The sequence below is a fragment of the Amblyraja radiata genome, chromosome 34, assembly GCF_010909765.2.
Source record: "Amblyraja radiata isolate CabotCenter1 chromosome 34, sAmbRad1.1.pri, whole genome shotgun sequence".
Lineage (NCBI taxonomy): Eukaryota > Metazoa > Chordata > Chondrichthyes > Rajiformes > Rajidae > Amblyraja > Amblyraja radiata.
In genome coordinates, this window is record NC_045989.1 from 15,075,451 (window position 1) to 15,090,999 (window position 15,549).

Here is a 15,549-nt window from a genome sequence, read left to right on the forward strand (position 1 = left end):
ATTACACATTCTCTTTAAGCTTTTACTTGCAGATTTATTATTTAATGGCGGAGACTATATGAGCTACTGCACCTCACGTGGTAATATGCAATTAGTTATACCCTTGCCTGGTCATTAAATAAACAATTGCACAAAGGCATTTTGGACAGTACATTTGTTTCTTAAGGTTGCAACTCCCAAGCTGTCTACCTATCACTTTTGAAGACAGAATCGACGTGTTTTCTTTTTACGTATGTTATCTTTATATTTTTTGTTGCTAAATTGCTAAATTTATTGATAAAAATTAATTATTTCTCCTTTTTACTTGTAAACTAAAGCCAATGGAAGTGCTTCTATCTGATATTGGGCAATTAAGATCACAGGACTTTTTTTTTTTAAAGAAAATAAGAAATCAGAGTTAGAACCCAAATTGGAGTTTACAAAAATTGTCTCAAAATTTAACCAATTACAATTTTTTTTCTTATTTCATTAACTGACTGAAGAAATTGCATGCACAGATGTTATTATTATTATTATTATTATTATTATTATCGGAAAATAGCAAGTTTTTAAAGCCAAATAAATGGATAAAGGTAGACACAAAATGCTGGAGTAACTCAGCGGGTCAGGCAGCATCTCTGGAGAGAAAGAATGAGTGACGTCACCCATTTCTTCTCTCCAGAGATGCTGCCTGACCCGCCGAGTTACTCCAGCATTTTGTGTCTACCTTCGATTTAAACCAGCATCTGCAGTTCTTTCCTACACATAAAGGGATAAAGGTTTCTTTCTGGAAAATAGTAAAATCAGTTTAGTTTTTTTTAAGCTTCCAACAAAATAACTTCAAAACTTAAACAAAAATTCATGTTTAAATGGTGTGGCGACTGCTGAAAAAAAGATTTCCTTCTATTCAAAGGCACGTTAAGCAATCAGGCAAGTCCAACATCATTTGTTGATAGGTTTCAATTGCGGATGGACAAATTGGTTATCTGTGGAGAGCTTCAGAAAGAATAAAATGCAACTCAATTATCTGATTTCCTGTTGGCTAGTCATGAGGATTCAATGAAGCAGCATTTCACAATTAAGTTTCTTCTGTTGTCACCTTTGCAAAAAACATTGTGCTCCATCACACAAAGAATATTGTGGAAGGCATGTAAATACTAGTGAAATTGTCAATGGTGCACAAAAATATATGGAAAGAGATATTTAACCACAGCTACAAAAGAACACAAAACACTGAAATATAAATTCACTCCATGTAGAGCACTTGCCTTCCTGAGAAACAACTTCATGGGTTAATGTCTGCTCCTCCTGAAAGCTTAGTTGAGCATCACCTTGTTCCTCTGATCCAACAATAGTTGGCTCTATTGAAAATCTATTTTTCTTTTCCTCTCTTTCCTTCAGTATAATCTGTGTAGAGAAAAAAGGGTTTTAATGCGCCGTTAGGAACGATAACTAAGGTATAATAATTCTCTATTGTAGTTATCCATATGTTGTAACTAAAACATTTCAAATCCTTTCTGAATCAGCTGTCTGCTTTCCCTTTTTTTTCTATTGAATGCTACACATTTGATTGAAAGGAGGATGGATGGCCAAACCTTTGTTTACGCTGCAGCTCAGGCAAATAATGGGTTTGGCGAACCTTCCTTAAAAAGGGTGGGTTACTTAGTCTCAACAAAGCATCTCAACCAAACTCACTGATCAGCCATCCATATTCAGATTCTATTCAAGGGAAATATCCAGTTAGTCATTATTTAAGGATAAATCATAACTTTTCCTCATTAATGTCAATTTTTGTCTTTCATTTACTACAACCAAGTTATATTAAAACAAATTAAATAAAACTAAATACACCCCGCCATAATTAAGATTGATAATTCTGTCCACATTTTACCTTTTTAAGAGCAGTTGGACGTTTTGCTTTTGGAATCTCCCTTTCCTTCCCTCTTCTTATCCTCAGGACACCAGAATCCAATGGATTATGAAATCCAACAAATTGATTGTGTAAATGTTTCATGCTCCCGCAATCTTTGACAGAAAAAAGCGCTGTTGTACCAACTGGAAAAGGGACAAGAAAACATTTATTGGAACAATATTTCAATGACAAAGGTGAACTTAGTACACTGCAACTGACCTCAGGATTCTGAGACCAGTGCCTGTGAAATGACAAGATATTCAATGAGACTGTTTAGATAAAATGAACTTTAAACAGTAGAATTTGAGATAACTGGAACATTTGATGGTCTCCTATACATCCTGACCCCTGGCTTTGATTCCAACTCGTCTTTCTGTTAGCTGCAATAGCCCTATCACTCGAGAACACAAACCATTTCCTTATATAAAACTCAAATTGATTTAAGAGACTGATACTGGTTCAATACAACTCAATTTTTGTGGTGGCAACTAAGAGACATTGTTACGGGTGATTCTGGCTCCAATCCATCCAAAGTAGTGAAATGTCATATTCCTTATATAGTATCTCACTTCCAATAGTAGAAAAAATAAAAATGGGTCTACTTTACAGGAACAAATTAGATAAAATATGTTGTCAAATATTTCCATATGATTTTTCAAAATAACCATGGACATATCAAATTAGAAAAGTAAAATCTGGACTGTAATTCAGACAAAGCAGGGATCATGTTTCTTAATGGGAAGATATTGAATGCATTCTACATGGTCTTTTTCACCCACATCTCTGACAAGTTACATTTAAACGTTCAAAATCACACGAAGAATGGCAGGTGCCATTCAGGGTGCAAAACCAAACTAAAGAGTGGAATCTGCAAAGAAGAAACAGTTTTGATTACACAGCAGTTCAGGCAGCAATTGTAGAGATCATAGACCAGTAGCATCAACCACTTGCATCTCTACAGATGCTGCCGCACCTACGAAGCATTTTTAGAATTGCCTCAATATTTCCTTCTGTGCAATTACTTTGATGAATTTGAATTCTTTGGTATTTTAATAGAAACATGAAGAGGAAGTAGTCCAAGGAAAGAAAATCAGGTACCCAAGTACAACAATGAAATTTACCCGAGTATGACAGTGGTTTTGTATTCGTCATTTGTCTTGCTTTCATGGCTTGCTGCTGCTTCTCTAGTGCAGCTAACATGTCACCAAGATCCAGTTGTACAGGAGCTTTACTCTTCCTCCCTGTTGCCTTATTCAGAGCCTCCTTGAGAAAATGCAAAGCATGAAAAAGACCAAGCACAAAGGGTTGCAGGCAACAATGCACTAAATGAATGTTTTGGAACACCTAAGTGTATTTTGTTTAGAAGATAATGAGGGTATTTTAAAAAAAAATCTATACAATTTTAATGGATATCCATTATAGTGCACAAGTTTTACAACCATAGACTTACATGGAGGAGTATTAATTTTGTGACTTGCCTTTACCCTGCTAATCAAATACAACTGCTTTATGTTTATGGATGGCAAAAGTAACCCAATGTCAACGGTAAACAATGAACTGTGTACCATGTTTGCCAACTTTCTAAACTTGGCCTATTACTAAAAAGGTACTCACCTGGAGCTTTTTTTGCTCCATGCTAATTTCTGAATACTCCTGAGCTGTGGCAAGTGCTGCAGCCAATGCTTTTTTCCTTTGACTTTTAGCACGTTTTGGAATAGCTGTAGTTATTGGAATTGGTGTCTGTACAATGTTGATTGGAGAGGTTTCTGAGAGATCACCCACCTAGGGAAAGGCATAGTAAATCATAACAATGATCAACACAACCAAATTCCTATAATTACTTTTTTATCGCAAGAATTAAAACACAGTTATTCAAATGTAACATTTTGCTGAATATCATGGGAAACCAAGATCCAAAACCATACCTACCCCCACTGGCTTTTTAGGGAGTTGACAAACGGAAGAACATTTAGTCTGAGCATTGTCAAGGCCAACTCTCTTAGAAACTCCTGCTCCACTAATCAATTCCGGAAACTCACTGTCATCCTATTTAGAAAAGATTTACACGTTGTTGAAAGTCAAGAGCATAAAACGCAGTACTAGTGGCAGTCAATGAACAGTAATAACTTGATGGGTATCTCGTATTTCTATGAAGACTGTTTGCCATTATTGTCTTGTCATTGTTCTTGAAACAATATTTGTCTGATATGACGCTATTTAATGGAAAACCTTTAAAGCAAGTCAAATATCTGTTCACAGAACAGAGAATTTTGAACTTGGAATGTTATTACAGTATTGAAATATATTTCTTTTGGATTTAAATGTACCTGATAACAGATTGCCTTAAGACATTAGGAATACATATTTAGAACTCTACATCAGTCTGCTTAGCCTAGTCAATGCTTGTTGTTCAAGACTCCAGGGCTTACATCACCTAATGCAAGCCAGGATAGAGATTAAACTCGCATTTTGCATGCACATAGCTGCAGCACACAAAGCTTTACACTTATTAGGTCCCAAACTAGGAATGATCAATCGAAGAAGCAACTAAACAAATTCAAACATTTTATGTGCACTAAACTTGAATACCTTAAAATATAACAAATCATTATTTTGTTCAGCTCCGGTCTTTCGCCCATTGGTAAACTGCAGTTTTTCAGGGGACTGTCTGGCAGTCCAATCACGATTCTTCTGTTGGCTTGGTGTTCTCTCTGGGTCTTGCATCCTCCCTCTGAAACAATCCTGCACACCAAAACGGATCCATTTATAAACAGCCCAAATCTTACAAAATGTCATAATCAGTACAATTATTCAAGCCCAAAGATCCAGGAAAAACTCTTACATCATTCATTATTCATGTCAATCTTTCCCGAGCACTTGCACTGTTCTGCAGTTAGCAACACCATTCATATAATAAACCTTTAAAAGCTCATTCTATCCTGGTTTACCTGGACAATTTCTTGTATATTTATCGTGTTTTTGCATTTAATATGCTTGCAAAGCTGCAGCAAGAATTTCATTGTTGTGGTCCCAGTGCATGTGGCAATTAAACACTCTCAACTCTTGTATGCATCTCAAAGCAAAAATTAGTTGTCTTGCAAAAGGAAACTAAGCGAGTGTGAAGAGCTTTATATTTTAATAAATAAATTATATAATTTCAACAAGTAACTATGAATGTACACAAAAATGCTGGAGAAACTCAGCGGGTGCAGCAGCATCTATGGAGCGAAGGAAATAGGCAACGTTTCGGACCGAAACCCTTCTTCAGGCTGATGGGGGGCGGGGCGGGGAGAAGAAAGGAAAAAGGAGGAGGAGCCCAAGGGCTGAGGGATGGGAGGAGACAGCCTGAGGGCTGAGGAAGAGGAGGAGACAGCGAGGGCTAACAAAATTGGGAGAATTCAATGTTCTATGAGATGAATATTTGGTTAACAATGCGAAACCCAAAACCAGATTCAAAAGCTTTCTCTAAGAAAGACATTTAAAAAAAAAAACATTTTTCATCCCGTTTCAAACAGCAAGGAAAAATGCTGATACAGAACATTGTTAGTTGGATCATGGACATCGGATATGCAGGCAGCATTTTCTATTAATATCCAATATCTATCACAAATCCACACTCTCTCTGCTTAATGACACCTACTTGTAGTTCTACTCTCTGTAAGAAACCACTAATTTCCCCCCAGTTTCTATGGCCTCTTCATAACTGTGCGGAGATTACTCCTGCAATCCCAGTCTTTCCACAATGCCTTTCTTTTCCTTTATAGCTTCCTGCGACCAGTTATACAATCCATACCCACATAATTCCAACAGTTTTTCTGCTTTCCTGCATTCTCCTTTCATCTTCTATTGATATTTCTTGCAGATAGTTAGCTATAATTAACAAAACTTCACCCTCAGCCAGCATCACTGCCATTCATCTCATTGAGAATCTCTTAAAGTCTGCACCTTTGTCACCAACGTTTTCTCCATAACCTCCGCTTTCGTTACAACTTTAAACCTCTTAAATTCCAAACGTTTCCCATTTCTGATGAAAGGTCTTAGACTTGATAGATGAGTGATTGAAGAATAGCTCAACATCATGGCAGTCCCAATTTTAAACCATGTTTTAAACCTGAAATGTTAACTGCTTCCCCTGAGCAGATACTGTCTGATCTGATGAGTCTTTCCAGCACTTTATAACAACATGCTGGTCGGCTCAGTCTTTCTATTTACCACCAGATTTGTACTTGTGGAAGTATTATTTTAATAAGAAAGATGAATAAAACAACATCCAACCTCAATTTACAAAAACAGAATAACACCTGAAATATTTTTTGTTGGTGTGATGATGCTGGAGATCCAAGTTTGTTTATTACAACACTTAATGTTGGTACAGAAATGTACTTTGCAAATTAACTGGAAGGTGTACCATTTTCTGAAATCTTAATATAATTAAAACTTGGATGCAACAAATTCAAAATTTGCGCAAATGTATATACCTGTGTGTTTCGTTGATCTACTAGTCTTCCACCTCTGTTGCAAGGAATCACCTGGAATCTATCCATCCCAAACCTCTGTGGTGCTTGGGAAGCTATATTCGCCCAACTAGGGGCTCCTGATGAAGTGATCATTCCATTTCTATTAATAACTACGGTAACAGTTCACGTTAAAAGGACAAAATATATAGTTAAAGCATACTAACATAAATCATCATTAAATTATATGTCCAGGCATGCTCAGAGAAGGTAATTTTAGGTTATAACTTTAAGGATCTAACAATTTTACACGACTAGAAAGCAGGAAACTTTAGCTTCAACAATAAATGTGATTTCCAAAACCTGAACACTTATCTAACTGGGCTAAATATTCCTTTACCCAAGAAAACACATAAATCATATAATGCATATTCCATTCATGTTGCGGAAATTAATGCTCAACAGCCAACATGCACAAATAAAGTGGAGCAGTAATTAGAAGCCAAGGGGCATTTAAAGCAAATTGTGCAAGGAGGCAGGTCCACTATCACCTTCTCAGAGTAGTTGTAAATAAACAATAAACACAAACATGCCACAAACCACAAGAACATTTTTTTGAAGACCTTAGCAAGTAACGCTCAGTCCAAACTACATCCCATATTCAGATTATTGATCAGGTTTACAAAAACAAATTTCTGATCGTGTCAAAATTAGGAGATAAATAGATAGGTAAAATTATAATGTCGAAACATTTGGACAGGTACAAGGATTGAGGGGGGGGGGGGGAGGGGGAAGTCTCAAGGGAAATGGAGGCAAATTGGATTACTTCAAATTAACATTTAGATATCATGGATAAATTGGGCTGAAGGGCCCATTTCCCTGCTGTATACCTCAAACTACTAAACAACAAAATGCCAACGTAATCAAGTTGCCAGCTAGGAGATGGGTGCCTCAATTGATGTGGACTGATTGTAACTTGAGCAAAACATATGGTTTACAGATGGCACAATGGACTAAGTGTTCGGCTGGCAACCGGAAGGTAGCCGGTTCGAATCCCGCTTGGAGTGCATACTGTCGTTGTGTCCTTGGGCAAGGCACTTCACCCACCTTTGCCTGTGTGTGAATGTGTGAGTGATTGGTGGTGGTCGGAGGGGCCGTAGGCACAGATTGGCAGCCATGCTTCCGTCAGTCTGCCCCAGGGCAGCTGTGGCTACAGAAGTAGCTTACCACCACCGAGTGACCGATGTAAAGCGCCTTGAGTATTAGAAAGGCGCTATATAAATCCCATCCATTATTATTATTATTATTATTATCAAAAGTGTATATATTACCACAGAAACAGCACATTTGGAAAGAGAGCCAATGCAAATATTCATACTAAACAAACACTTCCACGCCTTTCTATAATCAGACCTGCCTCCATACACAATGTTCGATTCTTCCTCACAGAAGTATCAATCATCCTCTGAAATGCATTATGCTTTGTCCTTCAACTACTCAGAAGTAATTATTCCAAACTCTCAATGACTGCCATGCTCATCACCATGCAAACAGTAGACATAAGTATCTATTGCAATCATTGGTAATTACCTGTGATCCCTGCTGAATTCTCAGCCTGAAATTAAAAACAAAAACATTAATTTAACAAAACTCTGCACATCTAAATACATTCTTTCCTAATTGTCAAAGTTTATTGATTCCTTTTTAATTACAGTACCTAATCTACTAATATTGTCCTTTCAATTTGCATTTTAGTTTCTACATGTACTTTCTACATTCAGTCTGGTTTTCTTCAGCATTAAATGTATAAAAACACCCTTTAATAAAATCTGACAATGTGCACTTTAACCACATGTGATTTTTTTCTATTACAAATCTCAAATTGTGGAGTACAGAGGTAAATAAATAAATGATGGGTCTTTGTCCCAAACATTATGGAGGGCCCTGTATGTATGTCTTTCCTTTCACCAATTCACTCAAAAAAAGTGGATCTCTACTGTAAGCATCTTCGCTTGGAAGACCCATTTATTAAATTACAATTAAATCTGCCAATTCTGGGACGCCAATCGATCTTGGCTTTTTCAACTTGCTTAATCTTTCCTCTTAATAATCATTTTTAAACTGTCATTGTTTGTATTATTTTTTTACAGAGATTCCAAACACAAATCTTCTCTTCATGTTCTTGCACTTGTAGGTCGAGTCTTTTATTTGCTCTCTCCCACTTCTCATCAAAGTACAACTCTTTGTAACATTATCAAAATGTACTGCATCAGCTTTAATAAATACAATGAACGGAAATCGACTCCACCTAATCATCCTCCCTCTTGTCCTGTCACTGTTTGGCTGATATCCAGTGCTGGACAAGCAGAAATCTCTTCCAATTCTCTTGGGAAAAACAAAGCCGCTGTACTCGATATACACAAAAACGTATTTTCCTCTACCTACGTCGTGTAAAGTTGAAGTAATCCAGATTTTGTGTTCTTATTTGCCCATCCCATTCATCCAACACCCCTTATCTTTTCCTGCTTGCGCTGACAACCAACCAAGCAATATTAATATTTACATCTTTATTTTCCAAATTGGATCACCCCACCTCATCTCTGATCTTCTTCACCTCTACAAATTTTTGATATATCTGAATTTATTTTGTATTCCTGATGTTCTGCGATTCATCTTCAGGTTCCAATTATTAAAAATCTACAAATCATGCCTCATCCACTCTCAGTCCTACTCTAAGATGTACCTTTATATCTCCATATCAAATTGATCCATGTCAAATTTTGATCGACAATGCTTTCATGAAACACTTAGTCATTATTAAGACATATTAACAATATCAAATACAGCTCAATATATTGCATCTATTCCACAAATATAAACCAAATTCAATTATATAACAAATGTTTCCAGTTGATAATTTTTCCTTGGCCTTTACTCTTTCCTCAGAAACCTTCAATATTTAAAAAAAAGTTTATTGGACATAAAACCTTTACCATCATCTTTTCTTCCCTTAAGCATTTTATTGTAAATTCACAGTAAGAAAGGTAACACTGATACAAAAGTCTTAAAGGTATAGCATAATGTAAATTGCCCAAATGATTTGATAGATTAAGACCACGATTCAAAACTATTATCAGCGTCTTCTGTTCTAACACATTGTTAATCAAAGAAAACTTGTATTGCAATGTAAATATACATACTTTAACATTGCTGCATTCTGTACTCTGAGCAGCAGTTGACGTGGTCTGACTGTGACTGTGCTTGGGACTGCAATAGCCGCTATCACTGTCAATGTCGGCTTCACTGGCTCCTTGCTCACTAGAAGACTCAGCAGCAGGGTGAGATGCTCTTCTTCGCCTGACTTTTGATTTCCAAAGCATGGGACTGGCCCTCTCGGAGAGAGATTTATTAGCTACATCTCCAGGAAAATCTTTAAATGACAGAATATAAATATTGCATGAATAATTGTAAATAATGAAAGTACAAATTATCACAGCTACCAAAATGCTACAGATTTCAGCACCATTTAGTCAACACACAAAACTAGACTTGGGAAAGATGAATGCATATTTATCTTAATTCAGCATTGATAATTCAATCTGTTCTGCTGAGGCTTCCACAATAAATAAGTACTTCCCCAAAGAACTTCTTGGGCATTTACCAGAAAAACTGCAAACACTACTTCATTCATTTAATGGTAAAACAAAACAGAAACAATTTGGTATAAGGGTAACCAAATGAATATATGTAATTGTAACTGAAGATCAAAATGTTGACGTTACTAAATTATATTACTGCCAGAACATACCAGATGTAAATATATAAACAAGACTGGTATGTTCTGGTGATCGGTTTAGTAATGTCATTTATAATAAGTGGTAAGCAAAATATAATTCAAATATCATACTTGACGGCTAAATATTGTTCCCTGGGTAAATAAAGACTACACTGTTTGAGGCACCAATTTTATTCACCATTACATCAGACTCTAAATAGTTGGGAGCAGTGATGGGAGTTGCTAATCTGCACCCCAATTCCAAGCACATTCTGTATCGAACTTCATGGCATTGTGATTCTTAACGTCAAAATCCACTCCATGTTGCTCTACAAAGATCTTGAAAGAACATTTAATTGTCAACAGTATAGTGGTTTAAGGCTATAACAAAAATCACAATGCAACAATTGATTTTCTCATCCTCAATTTTCTCCTGGTTAAAGCACATGTTTTTGTGTTGCAAAGGTTAAAAATACAATCAATCTATAAAGTTTGATTGAAATCTGGCCAGGCATTAAAATTACAATTGATAAATGGATTCAGTGTCAGAAGAAGAGTTTCTGGGGTAAAAATATTTTAATATAGTCAAAATAAATTATCAGAAACAAAGCAATTTGAACCACAATAAAACTTAATCTTTGTTTCCAATACTGAAGTATAAGACAAGCATAATTGAAGGAAACATCATTTTGCTCAGCTTGTATTCTAGAAAAACTTTGTTTTCAAATTAAGCTTTCAATAATATTATTTATTACCTGTCTGCTGGCTGGCATCAACCAGCAAAACAATTTTTGATCTATTTTCAGGACCCGAGGCACTGCTCTCCTTCTGAACAGCCACACTTCTAACCAGAGGCTTGCTGGTTCTCAAAGTCTGCACAGACACAAGAATGGGAATTACTGTTCAAGTGTAGTAGTCATACAGAATGAAAACAGGCCCTTTAACCCAAGCTGTCTCCGTCAGCCAAGTTGCCCACCTGAACTAGTGCTATTGTCCTGCATTTGGCCCGAATCAGTCAATGCAGAAAAGCATGTCAAAAGACCTCTTTCACCACACAGTGTATCTGACTCACCACTTTCTGAAAACTATGCACAGTAAATGGTAGATCTCTCGAAAGAATTGCAGAACAGAGAGCTCTGGGAGTGCAGGTGCATGTCCTGCCCTGGTTTGACACACCAACGTGCAATATCTCACACTTTGAGTCAAATTCCATCTAGCTTTCCTTGGCCCACATTCCCAAATGATCGATGCCGTTGTTAACTTCTTCAATGTCCACTACACCACCCTCCCAGAAATTAATTCATGGCTCACGATGATGCAAATATCTCTGCTAGCTTACGAAGTACATTATTAAGAACATCTGAAATAATGTTCTTTCTAATGTGGTGAAGAAATAAAGATCTTTGTCTTGAAGTTCATTGGAGTTGATGTAAATTGTAATGTTATTGTCAGATCTGACTATTGTTGTTGAATAACATTTTTGCTTAAGTATGATGTTCTTTGAAATATGCCGTTAAATATATACAGTTACTTTTGTTGAAGTTAATCCTTTCTTGTTAAACAAATTGTTGTTTTTCAATATGGTGTTATTTTTAAGCTGACGTTAAATAAACAATTTATTTCTTAAAATGTTATTGGTCCTTAGATTGATTGTCGATAAGTTTATTTCCAATGTGATTATTATACTTCAGTGTAATCTTCTTGTGTTGAATCTGGGTGACGCTGAGTGTCGCAGCATGTCGTATATTGACGTACAACTTGACGGTTTTTAGGGTGACTACGGGAGTCAGTCACTGACGCTCGCAGTCGCCGAAAAAAAAATTTTGCAAAGTGGGACAGGCCCTTGACTCTTACCACCAAGCCAATTGTATTGCACTGGCTAACTCATCCTGGATCTCTTGGTATCTAAACTTCCATGTGCGATCTGGTCAAAATCCTTGCTAAAGCCCCTGTAGATAATGTCTACTTTCCTATCCTTGTCAATCCAGTGATTTGCATTTTGCCAATAGAAAGGCAAGAATTGGTTTCCCAGTAACAACTTTATCATTGAAGTATCAGAATTACACAGATTAAGAAGAAGCTAGGCAGAATCCCAAATTAATCCACATGAAGAAGGCTCAACTGGATTTGAAGTACAGAGTTATAAGTGTTACCAATAAACTAAATTAACGAAGGGCAAAATTGGCCTCATGCTTAAACCATGCTTACTATCTGACCATTTTAATCCTAACTGTAGTTATATGGAACATATAGGATACATTCAAAAATGGCCATGAATCTTCATGATTCTTGAATGAACACCTGAATCACATTAGGTAGAAGGCCGTGACCCAAATGCTGGAAATGGGATCAATACAGTTGGGTATCCACTGGTCAGCGGACATTGTGGGTCCGTTTCCATCGTCGTGTCTCTGCAACACCATGCCAAAGTAGACAATTAAACCAATATCGACTGTGGAATTTCACTGCAGATGGCAGAAATTGTGGCGAACAATCCACTGAATTGGAAGGATGGTAGGCTTTCTAGAGGAACTCCTTTGTTCTAGCTAGGAGAGGGGATGGGAGTAGAATTGAGGGAGATGGATGAGGTGTGAATGAGAACCCCATCAACAATGACAGAGTGAAGGCCACAGTGAAGGAAAAAAAGACATCGTATTAGTGTTGGTCGGAAAATTCTTATTATAGCATATACAATAGAGATGGAGAAAGTAGGAGTTCGTAACCCTAACAGAAATGATTTGTGGTCGAGATAACTGTGGGAGTTGATGATCTTATGATGGTTATTGGGGTTGCTAACCTACTCCCCACAGTTGCTGCACCACCTGCAGCATGTTACCTGATTTTTTTGGGGGGCTTTCTAGCATCTGCAGTTTTATCCCTCCAGTGCTGTATTACTTCAAATAGGCTGCACAGCCATAAATCTGCCAGCCGTAACAAACTGCTCATCTCACTGTGCCATATCAAGTTTTTCAACAAATTGATACAAGTGTTTCAGAATAAAAGCAAAGACTAATTTTTAAATGGAGCCGTGCTAGAGGCGATCAATAAATATTAAAAGACAAAAAGGCAGCAAATCCCTACCTTTGGCAATGGCCCTCTGTTGACTCTGCTTCTCGGCGTTGTGGTAGGACACACAGCTCCAGCAGGAACGGATCTTTCATTACATTCAGAAACTGCATTTACCACGGTTGCAGGTTGGAAGGATGGAGTATACGGTGTTGATAAAGGGGAATAAAAACCCATCATCGGTGTGCATGGTGCTGGCATGAACTGGTAATAAGCATAATCAGTAGAAACAAGAGGCTGTGGAGTTGGCAATATTGGATAAGCAATGTATGGTCCTCCTGAGTTTGGATTTGCTTGAGGCCACCGAATATCACCATTGTACGCAGGCAATTGCCTATAAAAACAAAATAATTAAATCTGTATAATTACTCATTTACACCCTATCTCTGCACTTCTGCTCCCCCCCCCCACCCCCAAACTTCTGCTTCCTCGTCAGAGAAATGTTGCAGCGGAGTATACACTTTTCCCATCAAACGGAGACAATTGTCCCAAAATAACCAACAATTCAAACCCAAGTGAATAGAACTGCTGCCTCAAAGCTCCAGCGGCCTGGATTATGTACCTCAGGCATTGCCTGTGTGGAGTTTGTACATTCGCCCCGTGATTGTACGGGTGCTCTATTTTTCTCCCACATTGCAAAAGCAAGCACCCTGATGGGTTTGTTGGCCACAGTTAACTTAATGTACGAGATCTTTTTGCACTATTTCAGATTGCATTATAATCTTTGTATCATTTTCCACTAGTTATTTACTGTTGCATTTATCATTACCATGTATACCATTTATTATGAGCTTTATGTGATCAAGGAGTTTCATCCAACCATCATGTATATGTCTATAAACTGATACGAGTCAGAACTAAAACTAAATTTCAGTAGTGTTCAATGAAAATATTCAAAAACCAAACTATATATCAATAAATTGTACATCAGAGAACAATGGTCAGGAGAGTATTAGCCAAAAAAACCACGATACATTATTACCATAAAATCCCAAGCGCAACTCATGCTTGCTTTTATGCATTCACTCCTCTTGAAGATCAACATTTTTGGTAAACAAATTTCTTGATCTCCCTCAGATCACAAACTATTGTGTGTCCATGAGACTGAGACGAGCTCATTTTCCAAATGATACAGCATATAGAATAACTTGTTGCCACATTGCAAGGTTTGAAAAGCAAAACTTATGACATTCTCATCTGTGGATGGTAGAATCACAGGCAAATGCCAAAGGAATTCAGTGAGGCATAGAAAGTGGACAAATCCCAGGGAATTTCATGGAGAAAAACTGTTAAGGGATTCTCTTTTATCCTTCTTCAGACTCCAGAAGGGTCTCGACCCAAAACGTCATCTATTCCTTTTCTCCAGAGATGCTGTCTGATCTGCTGAGTTACTCCAGCTTTTTGTGTCTATCTTCGGTTTAAACCAGCATCTGCAGTTCTTTCCTACACGATAGATGCAAGAACTGGCATATTCTGGTGTCTGTTTTATTTTATGTTTGGCAGTGTGCAGAATGAAGCTACTTCTTGGCGTTGGTATGCATCTGAACAAATCTTTCAAATTGTTTGGACTGTGGTTTTACTATAAAAACCATACAAAGCTGTAACTATCGGCATTTCACTATCTGATGCACCACAATTACCTCAATCAGGAATAATGTTGAAACTTGAGAACACTTTTCAACTTGAGAATGTGATCAGCAGTTCTTAATGGAAATATGTAAGGTTACAAATGGTGGTTCCTGTACCCACACTCACCTATTATTAGATTGGTTTTCTTGTACAAAGGGATAACAGGTGATCAAGTAACTTGGAATAGGTGGACCTTCAACACCACAACCATTTCCATCATTTTGGAGCGCCATAGGAACAACCGTCTCAATACCCTTCTTCTGGGGTATAAATGGCTCTACCTCTGCTGAAAGCTGGATATCCTAAATAAAATGTCAAACAAAATCCATTACTCAAAAACATAGCCAGAATTTTAATATCATACTCGTATACCACAAAGCTTATTCCATGCTAGTCATTTACAGCTACCTTCATACAAATTCAACAGTAGGAAGAAAATAATGTGGCTTTCATTTGTATTCGATATAGGCATGCACAAATCTGTAACATGAGCTTATCTTAAAAATAGCACATTTCATATTAATCATGGCTGAGGTTAATTGAAAGTTGCACTTAACATTGCTCAAAGAAAATGTAGTACAGTATTTAGAGAACGAGTTTTGCAAAAGGAAAATAGTTCATCAAATGAGCCATGTCACTAATGTCTGATTTTCCATCCTGCTAGTTAGATGAGGCACGTTCAAAAGATGGGTCACTGAGGTAGAAGACAACATTTAATACTGAGAAATTGGTGA

At 37.1% G+C, this 15,549-nt stretch overlaps 1 protein-coding gene across 6 annotated transcripts in view; it reads right to left on the bottom strand.

Moving 5' to 3' along the window:
- The window catches only part of secisbp2l (SECIS binding protein 2 like), a 55,030-nt gene that overhangs the window by 22,405 nt on the left and 17,076 nt on the right, over nt 1-15,549 (bottom strand). For 3 of the 6 annotated variants that reach the window (XM_033050458.1, XM_033050457.1, XM_033050454.1), the window contains 12 exons: nt 14,942-15,117; nt 13,202-13,520; nt 10,876-10,993; nt 9,546-9,775; nt 7,936-7,960; nt 6,370-6,485; nt 4,481-4,633; nt 3,821-3,937; nt 3,506-3,673; nt 3,013-3,154; nt 1,871-2,034; nt 1,248-1,386 (listed from right to left, as the gene is read on the bottom strand). In XM_033050458.1, coding sequence (XP_032906349.1) covers nt 1,248-1,386; nt 1,871-2,034; nt 3,013-3,154; nt 3,506-3,673; nt 3,821-3,937; nt 4,481-4,633; nt 6,370-6,485; nt 7,936-7,960; nt 9,546-9,775; nt 10,876-10,993; nt 13,202-13,520; nt 14,942-15,048 — 1,798 coding nt within the window. In that variant the 5' untranslated portion in view covers nt 15,049-15,117. The remainder of the gene's footprint in view (nt 1-1,247; nt 1,387-1,870; nt 2,035-3,012; nt 3,155-3,505; nt 3,674-3,820; nt 3,938-4,480; nt 4,634-6,369; nt 6,486-7,935; nt 7,961-9,545; nt 9,776-10,875; nt 10,994-13,201; nt 13,521-14,941; nt 15,118-15,549) is intronic. The other 3 variants (XM_033050460.1, XM_033050459.1, XM_033050455.1) reach the window with 2 other exon arrangements.